This window comes from Mastacembelus armatus, chromosome 20, assembly GCF_900324485.2.
Source record: "Mastacembelus armatus chromosome 20, fMasArm1.2, whole genome shotgun sequence".
Lineage (NCBI taxonomy): Eukaryota > Metazoa > Chordata > Actinopteri > Synbranchiformes > Mastacembelidae > Mastacembelus > Mastacembelus armatus.
In genome coordinates this window covers 17,472,161-17,489,704 of record NC_046652.1, presented here as the reverse complement: position 1 = coordinate 17,489,704, position 17,544 = coordinate 17,472,161, and the positions used below count along the sequence as shown (strand labels likewise).

Sequence of the window (17,544 nt, the reverse complement as noted above, 5' to 3'; positions counted from 1 at the left end):
TATTGTAAATGTGCTTTCAGACATAACGTTACTTACAGCACTGGTTGGAGCTGGCTTTCTTGTACGTAATAGCATCAATGCAAGGCAGCGTCTGTGGCTGATGTTTTTCATTTGTCTTCACCAGGTTCATTCTGACAGGCACCAACAGGCTGATCAGGGTATTTACTTAGATTTTACCTTAGAGATTAGAGAGAATTACAGTTAGAGTTGGGTTATTGGAGTTGGCTTCTGAGCCACTACTATGTGCCAATTGTATCTGTCCGGTTGCCAGTATTTTAAAGAGCCTCAACCTTTTATTTTCTGTTTGCCTTTCAAATAATAGTTTTTTTTAACAACAAACTAAACCAGTCAGTCTGTTTCTCCTAGTTTGTGAAAGTGTTGAGGAGCTTCTGGGCAAACTTCAGGCATGCTGCAATGTTGTTTCACTGCAACAGCTTCCTCCATGGTGCCCTGACAAAGATGTGAACCAGGTCCATCAATGATTCCTTAAAGCCTTTAGCACATTCTGCACGTTTATGTTTATATTGCTATGTGAGCACTTTTGATATAACTACATTTTTACTGCATATGAGTTTGTTTTTTATTAACTGCTGCTGTTTTTGAGAATTGCTGCTACTGGACCCTTGAATTTCCCCACTGGGTCAATAAAATATTTATCTGTCTATCCATATCTATCTATCTGTCTGTCTGTTTAACGTTAGCGTTACAGGTTTGTTTTTTCTTTGCACTGTGAACTGGCTCCAATTAGCAGATAGCTAATTAACCAACGTTTTATTTTTGTCTAACGTTTAGTTGTAGTTGGGTCCAGCTTGACGAGTAACATTATTAACAATCTGGTCAACAAACTAAATATAGCCGTGTGTTAAATAATAAAAATGTTGAATTATTTTAAGCTACTGGATGGTGTCGGTCAGGCGAACGTTAGCTAACGCTAAAACGGACTTTTTAGCTAACGCTAAGCTAGCGGTATCTCTAAGGTTAAGTTAATGGGTTGTCTGATTTAGTGTTTAAAATCTATCGATCTGGATAGATAATGGAAATCAAGCTGGCGTAAAACTTATTAATCAACATTTTGTTCTGTCCACAGCTGTATCCTACCGGATGTGTGAAAACTGATGAGCCCGACCGACGACCCGAAAACATCAACTGCTTCAACAAACTTACTAACGTTAGCTAGCCGTTAGCTTTATTTAAATTCGGAGCTGACGTTGGAAAGCAATACCTTCGACTATTGTTATTAGATGGTTTTCTTCTATTCTTGATAATAAAGGAGTGAACAATAACATAAACGATGTTTAGATAGCTGTAGTTTAATAAATTGGTATAATGTTAGACCTGACAAGACAATTATTTGCCACAAAGTCAGTTTGTACTTGGTTTGGGCCAATTTATGGACGGGATTCTGTGAAAATGGACATTAAAACCTGAAATAGGCGCATTGTGAGTCATCGTGCATATAGACTATGTGAGATGTGTTGTTTAATGTGTGGAGAAATGTTTATATTTTCTTATCGACCCAGAAATGAGATCCATCCCAAAATCTGGCGGCGGTGATTCAATACTCAGCCCGCGAGGTTTCCGTAGTTTCAGACGATACCACAGACATATATGTAGATATAATCTAAACACGTACATATGTGCTTCCATTCGAATGTAGAAATATTTATATTTATATTTTAATCTAAAATCCAACATATTGTGCAAGACAAAACCAAAGCACTTCACGTTTAATTTACAATTGTTCATATTACACCCCTACCTAAGCGCTTGGTATAGTCCAAGAGACAGGGGACCCGTATGAGTAGGACAAATCAAGCCAGTGACAGCGACAAACTTGGGATTATAACGAGTAAATAAACATACAGGGGTATGTATTATGCAAAAGTTTATTCTTCACCTTAGTGACCCGTCTTGTTTAACAACAGCACTATCTTTTATCGAGCTGTCAGCGCTAATGTGGGGATATAGCAAAACATCGTTAGCAATGGTTAGCTTGCTAGCTGCTAGCCGATGGTTTAAAACTATAGGGACTTGAACAGGAAGTAGCCAGATGCTAGTTAGCATTGTAGCTAGTCATCCTATTTTGGGACTCGCATTCCGCAAGCTAATAGCCTTAACTTGGCTGCCTGTGTCGTGACTGTTACGAGCCTGTTTATTTAGCAACGCTGACGCCTTGTCTTCAGTCGGAAACTGGCTAGCGAGAAACACCGTCAGTGATGTTACGGTCTTTGCTCTGACTTGAGATCAACTGGTATGAATGACGACAGGGCCTAGTTTATCTAACTTGTGTTTTTCTTTCTGACAGAGAAGTGGGTGTTGACAGCTGCAGCAGTCTCACTTGCCAAACTGTAAAAGTAGTAGTAGTTGATACTTAGCAAAGTGTATAGTGTTGATGAGCATTGGAGTTATGTCCACGAACTTGAGCCCAGTGTTTATCTCATCTGTTCCTACCATAGTATTCTGAGCAGCTGTTTTACTGATGTATATGTTCACTTTTGCCCTGTACAATGACAACTGATCAATCTAGCTATGTTTGATTAATTCTCAGATCTTCAATCTTAGATATTATTTCAAAGATAATATAACAACACGATTATATCATATTCTAAATAGGGATGACTTCAGAATGGTTTCTCCTGTTTATTCTGTCACCTTGCCCAGGATGTGTTTTGTTTGTGTTTCTTCTGCTATTAGGCTTGGTTTAATGCTCAAATGATATCCTATACTATGTTTGCTTTTAAACGCTCAAACCTGCAGCAATGCTGGAATGTTACATGTAGTTAGTTTTAGCTTGTTTGATTTCCTTAGTCTTCCTCATCATATGTTTGTTTTTCTCTCAGACTGAAAGAGAAACTCTACGATGTCCTTAAAGCCACGGGTGGTGGACTTTGACGAGACATGGAACAAGCTTCTGACAACAATCAAGGCTGTTGTGATGCTCGACTATGTGGAGAGAGCCACGTGGAACGATCGGTTCTCGTATCCTATGCAAACTCTCCCCATATTGAAATTTAAACAGCATGATATTTGCCCAAGTTTAAGTTCAAGGTTGTTGACAGGAAGTCACACAGTGGTGTGTTTGCCGCTTGCTTGAATAAACCTTTTTTGAGGTATTTAAAAGTGCTAGGTAAAAATATTAATTTTCCAATTAATCCCAGTTATTATTTGAATAATTCATTCCTGATTCTTAAAGTCCTTAGATTGTTGTAAGTGATGCAGCTCAGACTGCATGAAGTGTAACATATCTACTTTGTGGAAGGCGAATGCACAAAATTGATGTAGGGTTGGGCAATGACCAAAAAATATTTTTACTGAGGTAATATGACTACCTTTGGTTGGTATTCTTTTGTTGTCTTTAGTGGTTGCTCTCTAATATTTTGCTTAGGCTTGTTGAATGGCAAAGCTCGTACATGCAGGCGTGTCCAAGAAAACAGCTGAGAAAACTGCTAGTGTTTCATTAAGAGCAGAGGGAGCACTAATCATGATCTTGTGATTTTTGTCATTTTGATTCAAAAATAGAAATTAATTCGATAAAATTAATTCGATATATCGCATAGCCCTCCAGAGATGATAGCTGATTTTTACCTGCGGTGAGTCAAGACAGTCCTATAAGCTGGCATGAAAAGCTGTGGTCTGTGTGGATGTGTCGCAATTCAAGGGACTGTTACTAATAATGTTCCTTAGCCAAAGCTGGCTATCTTGTAGTGAATCTAGAAATCACATGCACGAGAGAGAGGGAGAGACTGAAAACAGTCTGCTATTAATGATGTGAGCTGCCTGTTTGCTTTAGTGAAGAGATTTTCTCTGTATGGCTATGAGATGTGAGGCAGTGGAAGTTGAGTGAATATTGAGTGATTGTGCTTTTTTTATTTTTTTCCTGACAACATTAATTAGCAGCTGTTTTTTGTCAGACATCTGGCTGATGTCTTTTAAAGTCAAACGATGCAAATGAATCAGTGAGCGGACCTTTAGGTTCTGTCCTGTCTGTGCTGATTTTTTGAGCACAGCGGATGTCTGGACTTAGTTGAAGCATCTAATATTGACAGGGCAATAGTAGCTGTAAAGAACAGCGTTTTTTAAAATGTGCTGATGCCCTTCTTCAATAGATGTGTCTTGTTTTAGTCATTTAGCATTTGGCAGGGAATGTAAATCCTTTCTCCATAATATTATAACTGGGAAATGTGGTTATAAAGGTTATAACTTTGCCTGTAATGTGAACTGTATTTTCAACAAAATAACTATTCTGCTCTTTTGTTCAAATATAGAGAGGAAATTAAATTTTCTGCCAAACACTTTTTTTAACATTGGTATTTATGTGAATCATCATCAATTAAATCAAACAGAATCTAAATTTCTTGATTCTGGACTTTGTAAATTGAAATTAAGAGATCAGTTTGCGTTTCACCTGTAAATTGACAGGAAATGTTAATTTACATAGACAGTAGAGTTTAGATAATTTGCCAGTCAGTTTTGCAGAGAGTTATTATGTTTAATATGCAAGTTATTTGAAAAAAGAGTTGGTCATTCAGGCAGGTATTGATCTTTCTAGTAATACATGCATACTATGAACTATACATTGATATATACATTGATCAACCACAGCATTAAAACCACCTAATATTGTGTAAGTCTCTCCTGAAAGGTACCTGTTTGTTGTTGGGCCTGATCAGTACATATGTATTGAAAGGCAATGACCTACATAATAAGGCTTTGCCAAATATCGAATTTTATGTTACATCGTAATAAGAGTTGGCCATTTTTTTATTCGATATGGACAGGTCTTCCAGCCAATCATGCAGCTGAAATATGAGACTGAGCAGTGAGGAACAAGTTTAGCATGTGTTTACTGTTACCACCACCCACTTCTGATATAACTTTGCTCAAACAACTTATTCCCTCATTATTTTGACAGAACAGACAAACAGCCGATGATAATGACAGTAGTGCTGTGCCAATCATGTGGCTGGAAGAGAGAGAACATTAGTTAGGTTGACACAGAGAGAGTGCACTGCAAAACATATTTGACAAAAATATACAAATGTTCCACTAAAAACAAGTAACACCACCATCTTTGCATGTCACTTGGGAGTAAAAAGAAACCTTTAACCTTGACTGAAATGGGGCTTTTCCAATAGCACTACTCGACTTGACTCTGTTTTTGGGGTTTTCCATTAGGGGATAGTACCTGGTACCAGGTACTTTTTTTAGTACGTCCTCGGCCGAGGTTCTTAACGAGCTGAGCCGACACTAAAATGTGACGCCAACAGATTGCAGGCCACTGATTGGCCAGGGAGTGAAGTCACTAGAAGAGTCATGAGCTTGGGTTTATAGTGCTTGGGTTTAAAACGAATGAAAATAATTGATATGATTTTTTTTTTTCCATATTATCCGGCCCTACTACTTACTGTTTATCCTGAATGTTGACACCAGTGACATCTACGCCTTGTGCGTTGCATATCCAGAGCCTTTGGGTGAAAGATTATACACAGAAACCAAGGTGTTTCTTGAGAATCATGTTCGACAGTTGTACAAGGTAAGCACTCACATAAGCTCTTCAGCAGCTGCAAAAGAAAATCATGTTGGGTGCTTTTATTTTTAGTTCTGCATTATTCTGCTTTTTCTAAAACCTGTCATGCCTGTGTATGTTTTAGAAAGTCCTGGAGTCGGAGGAAAAGGTTTTAGTGATGTACCACAGATACTGGGATGAGTACAGTAAAGGAGCTGACTACATGGACTGCTTATACAGGTAACATTGCTGACTTTCATGTCCTTTGTTTGCACTGATGTAGTATTTGATATCAGTGAGTTATTAGGCTGATCACTTCATTTAGTTCTTCTCTATTTCACAAAATACTACAATCTGAAAACAAGTCAAAATAAAGTAGAACTTAACATTGGCTGCCTATTTTTTTACAGATATATTCTATTAATATATTCTCACTGTGTGACTCGTTTCATAGGCCTTAGATGAAGTGTGTATTAATTCAGTCACAAGCTGTAGTATTCCATTTTTTGCGTAATTCTGTAAACTTAAAATATTACCTAAAAAGTCATCGTGTGTAGTGCCAATAAGCATTTGCTGTATCTTGGTTTATTCTGAATCAATACTCCCTTGGAAAGCTTTCAGATCTATTTTTATGTGTACTTCCCACCAGGCTGCCTGAGCATCCATTCGCCTTTGTAATTTATTATGTCAGGATGACGAGTGAATGCAAAGCTCTTTGGCTTCTAGTCACTTTGCAGGTGTCGCACAAATCATCAGACCTTGGAGGTTGTGCTGCATTGCCAAGTGAATCAAAACAGATTAACACCAACCACTGCAATTTTACTTTGCAGGTTTCACGGTTAGTGCTGCTCAACAATAGCTGCTCCTACATTTAACACTCGTTACTCTGGTATTAAGCTTGTCAAAGTAATTGGTGTACGGCTGATAGAAGCTAATGGCCTAGCTGGGAAAGCTACACATTCTTTAATGTGGACAGAATCAGCTAACATAGATCTGAGAGATGACACCCAATCAAAATGTGAATGTAAGCCTGTTGCCTCGTTCGTCAAATGTTGAAACGCACCAGAAAAACACTTTGTATATGAATTTCAACATCAGTCTACTGGTCATATGAATTAGTGTGAGTGAGTACAAAAATAAACGTTCTCATACTGACACTCTTATTGAAACATAGTTTTGCTATATGAGACTTTAAAAAGTAAGACACAAATATATCAGGTCAAAGCAGCATTAGCTCTGTCCAGTTAGCGTCTGTTAGCACTGAGCATAAACCTTATTCACCAGCCAACATGATAATGCTGCCCGTCTTCTGGTTGGTGCTGAGCAGGCAGTGGCACCTCTGGGTTTATCTGAACAGAGAGACACTACCGCACGGTAAAACCGACACATGTTGTAGTGCACTGAAAAAACAGATATGTGTGGTATAATTCTTAGCAGTTCCTTTCATGTAACACGATCATTTGACTTGCTAAGTAACGAAAATATGATTAAATCCATAAGGTGAAAATAATATCTTAACTCCCTTCCCTGCTTTATTCAGGTATCTCAACACTCAGTTCATCAAGAAGAACAAACTAACAGAAGCAGACCTACAGTACGGCTACGGGGGAGTAGACATGAATGAACCACTCATGGAGATCGGAGAGGTACTGACTGATTAATTCAACCTGGTTTAAATATTTCTGCTGCACATGCACGTCCCCACATCCGCTAAGGAGTACAGATATATACAGTGGGTACGGAAAGTATTCAGACCCCTTTAAATTTTTCACTCTTTGTGTCATTGCAGCCATTTGCCAAAATCAAAAAAGTTCATTTTATTTCTCATTAATGTACACTCAGCACCCCATCTTGACAGAAAAAAACAGAAATGTAGACATTTTTGCAAATTTATTAAAAAAGAAAAACTGAAATATCACATGGTCATAAGTATTCAGACCCTTTGCAGTGACACTCACATTTAACTCACATGCTGTCCATTTCTTCTGATCCTCCTTGAGATGGTTCTGCTCCTTCATTGGAGTCCAGCTGTGTTTAATTAAACTGATTGGACTTGATTAGGAAAGGCACACACCTGTCTATATAAGACCTTACAGCTCACAGTGCATGTCAGAGCAAATGAGAATCATGAGGTTGAAGGAACTGCCCAAGGAGCTCAGAGACAGACTTGTGGCAAGGCACAGATCTGGCCAAGGTTACAAAAGAATTTCTGCAGCACTGAAGGTTCCTAGAGCACAGTGGCCTCCATAATCCTCAAATGGAAAAAGTTTGGGACGACCAGAACTCTTCCTAGACCTGGCCGTCCAGCCAAACTGAGCAATCGTGGGAGAAGAGCCTTGGTGAGAGAGGTAAAGAAGAACCCAAAGATCACTGTGGCTGAGCTCCAGAGATGCAGTAGGGAGATGGGAGAAAGTTCCACAAAGTCAACTATCACTGCAGCCCTCCACCAGTCGGGGCTTTATGGCAGAGTGGCCCGACGGAAGCCTCTCCTCGGTGCAAGACACATGAAAGCCCGCATAGAGTTTGCCAAAAAACACATGAAGGACTCCCAGACCATGAGAAATAAGATTCTCTGGTCTGATGAGACCAAGATTGAACTTTTTGGCGTTAATTCTAAGCGGTATGTGTGGAGAAAACCAGGCACTGCTCATCACCTGCCCAATACAATCCCTACAGTGAAACATGGTGGTGGGAGCATCATGTTGTGGGGGTGTTTTTCAGCTGCAGGGACAGGACGACTGGTTGCAATTGAAGGAAAGATGAATGTGGCCAAGTACAGAGATATCCTGGAAGAAAACCTCTTCCAGAGTGCTCAGAACCTCAGACTGGGCTGAAGGTTCACCTTTCAGCAGGACAATGACCCTAAGCACACAGCTAAAATAACAAAGGAGGGGCTTCGGAACAACTCTGTGACCGTTCTTGACTGGCCCAGCCAGAGCCCTGACCTAAACCCAATTGAGCATCTCTGGAGAGACCTGAAAATGGCTGTCCACCAACGTTCACCATCCAACCTGACAGAACTGGAGAGGATCTGCAAGGAAGAATGGCAGAGGATCCCCAAATCCAGGTGTGAAAAAGTTGTTGCATCATTCCCAAGAAGACTTCATGGCTGTACTAGCTCAAAAGGGTGCTTCTACTCAATACTGAGCAAAGGGTCTGAATACTTATGACCATGTGATATTTCAGTTTTTCTTTTTTAATAAATTTGCAAAAATGTCTACATTTCTGTTTTTTTCTGTCAAGATGGGGTGCTGAGTGTACATTAATGAGAAATAAAATGAACTTTTTTGATTTTGGCAAATGGCTGCAATGACACAAAGAGTGAAAAATTTAAAGGGGTCTGAATACTTTCCGTACCCACTGTATATGTATGTATATGTATATGTACAGAATGATCCAGAGATTAGTTGGATTCTGTTGGAGCTTCTGGGATCCAGTACCCAGGGCAAAATTTCAGCTTATACCACCAAACTACAGTCTGTTCCAGGATTGTCTGCACTGTTGTGATATGCTGTCTTTTCATTTGTTATTACAGTTGGCGCTTGATATGTGGAGGAAGCTAATGATTGAACCCCTTCAGGCTGTCCTGATCCGGATGTTGCTGAATGAAATCAAAAAGTACTTTTATCATACAAGCCGATCCAAAGATATTGTTCTCTGAAATGTGAAATGCCAAATCTTTTTTTTTTTTTTTTATCTGGAATTTTAATGAGTTTGGACGTGGTTTGCTCTAAGGATTTACAGTTTGTATTTTATTGTCATTATTGTAGTGGCTGCCCAGTTTGCTTTTTGCACACTTTATTTTGTGATGTTTATTTCATTTTATATGGATAACATTTAAATTTTTGCCCATAAATCTACACTCAATAACCCATATTGAAGTGAGAACATGGTTTTAGGAAATTACAGAAGTATTCAGTCTTTGCAGTGACACACCAATCTATGGCCAGGTGCATCTTCTTTGCTTTAATTTTCTTTCTGATGTGTCCAGAGCTTGACTGTAGTCCAGCTGTGGCAAACGATTGGAAATAGTTTAGAAGGATACACACATCAGTTAACATGGTATGCCAGGAGAAAAACCACGCTATGTGACTACAGAAATCGGCTTACCTTCACTATTAAATTGTACTGAGGCATAGATCAGGCTATAAAACCATTTCCTGGGCTCTAAAGACTAATCCAGGAGCACAATAGCTTCAATAATTGTGAAATGGAAGATGTTTGAAACCACCAGGACTTATCCTAGTGTCAGCTTTCCACTCACCCTAGGAGAGCTTCACAAGTCCTCTGCAGAGATGAGAAAACCTACCGTAAGGATGCAGCTTTCCATCAGTCAGACCTTTATGGTGGAGCGGCTGGAAGGAAGCCACTTTGAGTAAAAAGTGTATGACAGCCTGCTTGGAGTTAGCCAGACAGCATTTAAAGAAGATTCTCTGGTCTTTATGAGACAAAAGTTAAACTCTTTGTACAAAACTCTGAGATCCAAGTCCGGTTGAACACCACACACTCCTCATCAGTCTAACTAATACAGTCCTTACAGTGAAGTATGGTGGTGGCTGCAGCATCATGCTGTGGGTGTGGTGGTTCACAGCAGCAGGGACAGGAAGACTGGTCAGACCTGAGGGAAGTACGATTGCAACCAAACACAGAGTGGTCCTTGAACAAAATCTGCTCCAGAGTCTAGTGACCTTTCAGCGCAGTGATACTGTAGTGGCTCCAGGACAAGTCTGGCTGACCTTGACTGGTCCAGCAAAAGTCCAGGCTTAAACCCCAAAGAACATATGTAGAGAGGCCTGAAGATGGCAGCTCACAGACGCTTCCCATCCAATCTGACAGAGCCGGAGAGGATCTGCCAGGAAGAAAGGGAAAAGCTGTCCGAATCCAGGTGTGCTAACACTGTACAGACTTGCCCATGAAACCATGAAACTGTAATTTCAGTCTCAGAAAGTACTGAATTAAGAGTCTGAAGACGTTTGTAAATGAGAGGTTTCAGTTTTTGAGTTTGAATAAATTTGCAAGCATCTAAAACTGCTTTCATCTTGTCATTATGGGTTATTGTGTGTGGACTGATGGGCAAAAATGGCAGATTTATCCATTTAATATGAAATCTACAATACAAATTGTACACAATGAATGCCTTCTGAAGCAACTGGTCTGACTGGGCTGCAGGATATTATCCCCACTTAAACCAGTATTCCTCCCGGGCTGATAAATTGAGTGATCAATAACACTGCACAATAAATTAGACCTAACAACAGCTTCTTAATGTCCTACAGTGACCGTTGTGGTGAGAACCCCAATCAGAAAGTAATCCATGGGGTAATCAACTCCTTTGTTCATGTTGAACAATACAAGAAGAAGTTTCCACTAAAGGTGAGACAACAAATGATGACTGCCATCCAGTGGTCTGATTTCAATTTTATTTTCTTTGTTTTACATGATCTTTTGTGTATTCATCTGTACTTAATCCTATATGCCACATATCTCATCCCATGTCGTAGTTTTACCAGGAAATCTTTGAAGGGCCATTTCTGTCAAAAACAGGGGAGTATTACAAACAGGAAGCTTCCAATCTACTACAAGAATCCAACTGTTCACAGTATATGGAGAAGGTAGGTTAGATGGAGAGACAATACACGTATGTGAATGCTGCACATGCTCAAAGTGCCATGTGAGCCCTTTAAGCTTCTGTGATTTTGTTTGACCTCTTTAGTCTTTTTTAATAGCTAATGCAAATAATACCCAGCTATGTAAAAATTAGATTAATTTGTGAAGAAAAAAACAAAACACGCACCTTGCGTTCTGGTTGCATCCTCCAGGTTTTGGGACGTTTAAAAGACGAAGAAGTTCGATGTCGGAAGTATCTGCACCCCAGTTCCTACGGTAAAGTCATCCATGAATGCCAGCAGAGGATGGTGGCAGATCATCTGCAGTTCCTGCATGGGGAGTGTCAGAGCATTATCCAGCAGGAGAAGAAAGATGGTCAGTTCACTAATGAATATATATATATATATATATATATATATATATATATATATTTACTTCACATGCTCTGTCAAATAGAGATCAATCTGTGTCCTCCTGTCATGCTGTTTTGTCCAGACATGGCCAACATGTACACCCTGCTGCGGGCCGTGTCCAGTGGGCTGCCTCACATGATCCATGAGCTTCAGGTTCATATCCACAATGAGGGTATCCGAGGCACCAGTAACCTCTCTCAGGAAAATGTTAGTACTACACCACTGTGTGTGTGTGTTTGCATGACTGTACTTGTATATTATGGGCTGTTAAGCTGCAATAACATTACTCCAATCCTGTTTTACCTTTATACCTGTGAAGACTACAAATATCTTACTCAAATCTGCTTTTAGCACAGGTTGTTGCACCACTAAAAAGTAGCTTGGTTTGATCTTAATTGTATAGAATTATTTCCACTGTGTTTTATTGTATGGATGAATGGTTAAATGGTTGTTGTTTAGAAATATCATTTGAAATATTCCCTTTACTAACACAGTGTTGTCTCCTTTGAATTCTAGATGCCAACCCTGTTTGTGGAGTCAGTGCTGGAGGTTCACAGTAAATTTGTACAGCTCATTAACACGGTTCTAAACGGAGATCAACATTTCATGAATGCACTTGATAAGGTATCAAACCCCAGATGAGTGTTTGCAAGATATTATCTAGTATAAAATCTAATTGGATCTAATTGGAAACCCACAGTTATAAATGTGTTAAAAGTATAAAAAGGATCATGTTTTTTTTTCACAATCATAATAAGTTTGAGTAAACGTGTTCTTTCTTTCTCAGGCTTTGACGTCTGTTGTAAATTTCAGGGAGCCCAAGTCCATTTGTAAAGCCCCTGAACTGGTGAGTATACACACACACACACACACACACATATATACAGCATTATGCACAGTGTCTTGACTAGGTCTTGTTCCTGTTGTTTTTTTCGTCCAGCTGGCAAAATATTGTGACAATCTACTGAAAAAATCTGCAAAGGGAATGACAGAGAATGAGGTGGAGGACAAGCTGACGAGCTTCATCACAGTGTTCAAGTACATAGATGACAAGGACATCTTTCAAAAGGTGACCAGAATGTAACAAAAAAAAGTTTCGCTGTTTTGTCGAGGTTGGTTTTGATCTTGAAATAGTTTGATCTGATATTTTTAGTACCCTCAAAAGTTCCAAAATACCAGCTTTAGAATAAGCTTTGGTCATCATTACTTCTTATTTTCGTCTTTGTCCACAGTGTTATGCCAGAATGCTAGCCAAGCGGCTAATACATGGGCTGTCATTGTCAATGGACTCAGAAGAAGCCATGATCAACAAACTAAAGGTAATGGTGAAGCTGAGCAGTATAACCGTAGACTTATGAATCAGGCGGTGCCTTTACTGCATGGATCATTCTCTTCATATCTATATCATAGAGATAAGTCTGACCATGATTGACATGAAATATACAAAATACCTTATGCCTCTGCCTTTTCCTGTCTACCGTCCATTGTATTACTATGCGTTCTTGTTTTTATCCTTAAATCTGCAGCAAGCTTGTGGCTACGAGTTCACAAGCAAACTCCACAGAATGTACACAGACATGAGCGTGAGCGCCGACCTCAACAACAAGTTTAATAATTTCATCAAGATACAGGAAACGGTGGTGGACCTTGGCATCAGCTTCCAGATCTATGTATTGCAGGTGAGGAGGACTCCGACATCACTTACACGCCTCATGCCGACAAGCATGGGATTAAATCTTGTTTGAGAACATTTGCCAGGTTATCTATAGATTTCACCAATCACAACCTGTAGTCTACGCTTTTCATTTTAAATGTGGTACTTGGACTGTGTTTGCAGGCTGGGGCCTGGCCTCTCACGCACGTCCCCTCCTCCACCTTTGCCATCCCTCAAGAACTAGAGAAGAGTGTGCAGATGGTGGGTTTTACACTTGTGGAGCGCAGGTGAATTATCAGTTCACACAGATTAACGGAGAACGTTTTATAATCTGTGTTCATGTCACTTTACAGTTTGAGTTGTTCTATAATCAGCACTTCAGTGGGAGGAAGTTGACCTGGCTGCACTATCTCTGCACAGGTAAAAATAAACCTGGGTTATACCCAGTTTGAGTGGACCCATATCTGAAAGCAAGAATATTAAATAAAAACTGTGTAAATAGTAACCTATAGTAGATAGCCCTGTGGTTTGGTTGGTTTTATTTTCAGGTATCATCATTTATCTCTATCCCTCTTGTCACCAACAGGTGAGGTGAAAATGAATTACCTGCCTAAGCCCTATGTTGCCATGGTGACCACCTACCAGATGGCTGTGCTGCTGGCCTTCAACAACAGCCAGACAGTGACCTACAAGGAGCTGCAGGACAGCACCCAGATGAACGAGAAGGAGCTTCAGAAGACCATCAAGTCTCTTCTGGGCGTCAAGATGCTAAACCACGACTTAGAAAAGGTCTGAGCTTCCAGGCACATTAGTCTGATGAGAACCTGTCTGAGCATGAGGTTTTGGTACTGGTAATGTAATGTGGATTGGGAAGATGGTCTATATTTGAACATGATACCTTGTCAAGTCCTTAGCAACACCTGTTTCCATAAAGTTGAGATGTACGCCTGTTGACCCATAAAGTTACCGGACAACTACCATAACTTTATTCCAGGCTTGAAATAAAGTAGTGACGATTATTTGAATAATCTCTTCTCACAGGAGGAGATTGAAGCAGAATCCACATTTTCACTAAATATGAGTTTCACCAGCAAAAGGACCAAATTTAAGATCACAACATCAATGCAGAAAGACACACCACAGGTCAGGTTTCCATCTTTCTCATTGTTTTCCCATGCTTTCTCGTACCCTGTTGTTTTGCAGCCAGGTTCTAATAAACTGTCATTTATGTGTGTGATGTCCAGGAAATGGAGCAGACGAGAAGTGCTGTAGACGAGGACCGAAAAATGTATTTACAAGCTGCTATAGTTAGAATTATGAAGGCCCGCAAGGTGCTTCGACACAATGCACTGATCCAAGAGGTGTGTGCACAAGTTTCTCTCTGCATAATATACCCTTTGCATAAGAAATGTTTGCTTTTAATAGGAACTAACATGTAGTCAGAGGGTGTAGGTAGATGACAACACAGCAAAGTGAGCAAGTGTATGAACAAATCTATGGAAAGGAAGTGTTTGTGTGGTAAATTCCCTTATCGTGCAGTTACACTGCTACGCCAGACGGACTGAAATGAAATCTGAGATCTCTGCAGCCTGATTTTGGCTCAATAGCAAATGTTTGCTTAAACCCAACTATTCGTATAAGTATGGCCTCACATCTGGCTGTAATCCCTTTGTATTGCTTGGTGTTTTGTGATCGCTTGTTTAACCCTCCTGATGTCTTCGGGTCAATTTGGCCCCCGGGAGGACAAAAGGTGTGTCGTAAATTTGAAGACAATACGACACAGCTTTTGTCCTCCCGGGTCAAATCGACCCATTCTGTTTTTACTGCTTATAAAGCATGAGGTATATATTGATCACCAATTTTTTTGTTTCCCATATTACCATGTATTTTACCCTTATAGTAGGGAACCATCCATGTCGTTTTTACTTAATTATATGGAAGAAAACCAAAGTTATCACATATTAACTTTTGAAAATGGGTCAAATTGACCTGAAGACAAGAGGAGGGTTAAATTAGTCTATTATCACTGTGTAGGTGTAAAATAACTAACCAGGATGCATTTTCCACTTCGTGGCTATAGATAGCCCAGATTTATTACTCGGACTTTCCGTAGTAAAGCAGGAGCAACATATTAGTTGCTCTAATTTGGCAGCACTGTTTCATACCTGTTTGCAAAATTAGAGTAACCGTTCTTCATTGTTTCTCAATTTCCTGTGTGCAGGTCATTAATCAGTCCAAAGCCAGGTTCAACCCCAGTATCAGCATGATCAAGAAGTGCATTGAGGTGCTCATCGACAAGCAGTACATTGAGCGAAGCCAGACCTCGGCAGATGAGTACAGCTACGTTGCATAGACACACCCTCGTCTGCGTGACTGATTGGCAGATAAAGGTTTAAAATGAAATATCATGAAATATCATGAAATAAACAGAACAGACTCATTCACCCATTTAGGTTTTAGACCGTGGCTCCCCGCTGTGATACCAGTCGGTGATTAAAGCAGGACTGTTGCCACATTTCTTGAAAACAAGAAAGGTCATCATGTCATGTTTAGACACCTAATCGGTGGTGTCAGCTGGCTCTCAAGCCCACCCACCTTATGATTTTAAGCTGTTTACAACATCACCAGTGCCACGCACATGTGCGTTAAATGGCGAAAAGAAAATGCCTATAGCCTTTTGAGAGGAAATAGCTGATAAACATACTAGTTGACCCAAAATAAAGCAGAGAAAACAGATGCAACTGCTGAAAGAGTTGACATTGGTGGCCACAAGTTAAGAAAACATGCTTTTCTTTTTCGACATTTGCAGTTGTTGTGTGTTTATTTTTTCTTTCTTTGTTAAATGTACTGAAGTTAGGAAAAAATATTGTAATAAAACTGGTATACTGACTTATTGTATCTACTTTCACATGTAAAGAAAAATGAGGTGACAAATACGATGTTGCTGCTTGTCAAATAAATAAATAAAAACACTGAAAGGTCGTATGTAATTCTATATCGGAGAGATCCGGACTTGAGCCCCGGGTCACATGGTGGGGAAACACAAAGGAGCAGCTTGTGAGAGGGCAAATAATAAGTGAAGCTGAGAATGCTCAGAATTTACATGTGGTCCAAACTCTTACAAACATGTCAACTCAAAACTTTGAGGCTATTACAAAGGTAGCCTCAAACAAGGTGCAATACTTTTTCCCGCCTGCAGATGGAGCCTTTGAGTTTTCAGAAATACGGACAAGCATTGCTGTTCAGACTAAAACTACATCAGGACACATCAGGTTACGGGAATGCTGCCCTATGTGAAGGAAATATGATGTGAAACAGATGGATGCACTAAAATAGTTTCAAAACAAATGAGCAAATGGCGTAACTAGGTTATTAATACTTATTTTTATTGTTATTTTTGTTATTTATTATCATTTTATTATTACAAATAACAAACAAACAACCAAGCAGGTACTGGTGGGAAAAGTGGAAGAGATGAATAAGGATAATGAGAAGGGAACAGACCAATATGTACCTAAGAGCAGCAGGTATCAGTGCTATTAGTTTAGTTTTGGTCAGATGTTTCACAGATTTTCTCAAACTTGTGAAACTAAAGAACTGTGTGTTACTGTGCTGTGCTTTGATGGAGGAGGACAGAGGTGGACTTAGTGTAAGAGGGTCAGAAATAAGGAATATGGTTTTGTCCAGCCGGTACCGTAATGTAATGCCCCCCTTATTGCTACTTTAGCTTCGCTATGGGAATGTGACAACTGGCACTGTGGACACACACACACACTTTTCTACTTCTCATGTATCCTCCAACATTTACTATTATGCCACATTTCTTTTTGCATCCTTGTAAACATCGGTGCATGTGTTGTATTTATTTTAAATCAACTGGGATGGCCTGAGCTTCAGTTTTGGATTTTGGATGTCACACTTTCTTTCTCTGTTTTATTTTATTTTATTTGTTGGAAGTGCTGAATGTGGAAGCCTCTAACAGATAAACACTAAGCATAACGATGAGGCCTGTTAGAAAATGCTAAGATCCCAAACATGTACAGGAACACAGGCCTTCTCAAGCCAAATCGCCCCTGCTCCCTGCATTCCTGTTGTGCAGTGACTACAATTAAAGCTTATTATAACAGTTGGGGTATATGAAAGAACTGGGGGAAGCACTGACGTGCTCGTGGATGAAGAAATACAGAAAGAAGACACAGTCAAACTAATTTATATATACCAGTATAGGTAAATTCTATCAGAGCAAGAAAAACACTGACCTGAAGGTTGTGCAGAGTATTTCAGCAGGATTAAAGCCTTTAAACCCCAATTATATCTCTCAGGAAGAACCTGGACGTGATGTGAGGATTATGTTCTTTGATTTG

At 39.7% G+C, this 17,544-nt stretch overlaps 1 protein-coding gene across 1 annotated transcript; it reads left to right on the top strand.

Annotated features, from left to right (window-relative positions):
- The first annotated feature begins 1,765 nt into the window (after nt 1-1,765).
- Nucleotides 1,766-16,158, top strand: cul2 (cullin 2). The gene is made up of 21 exons (XM_026292354.1): nt 1,766-1,867; nt 2,841-2,979; nt 5,431-5,533; nt 5,652-5,746; nt 7,047-7,152; nt 9,042-9,124; nt 10,783-10,879; nt 11,008-11,118; nt 11,326-11,488; nt 11,609-11,733; nt 12,043-12,150; nt 12,314-12,373; nt 12,467-12,595; nt 12,759-12,845; nt 13,053-13,205; nt 13,364-13,441; nt 13,534-13,600; nt 13,767-13,969; nt 14,222-14,323; nt 14,425-14,541; nt 15,402-16,158. Exons 2-21 carry the CDS (start codon nt 2,861-2,863, stop codon nt 15,531-15,533), a joined length of 2,238 nt encoding a protein of 745 aa, XP_026148139.1. The 5' UTR covers nt 1,766-1,867; nt 2,841-2,860; the 3' UTR covers nt 15,534-16,158.
- Nucleotides 16,159-17,544: the final 1,386 nt, after the last annotated feature.

Coding starts and splice junctions, on each gene's coding strand:
- cul2 (XM_026292354.1), top strand. CDS start 2,861: ATGTCCTTAAAGCCACGGGTGGTGGACTTTGACGAGACATGGAACAAG. Junction 12,374..12,466: donor TTTGTAAAGCCCCTGAACTG/GTGAGTATACAC, acceptor TTTTTCGTCCAG/CTGGCAAAATATTGTGACAA. Junction 13,442..13,533: donor TAGAGAAGAGTGTGCAGATG/GTGGGTTTTACA, acceptor GTCACTTTACAG/TTTGAGTTGTTCTATAATCA.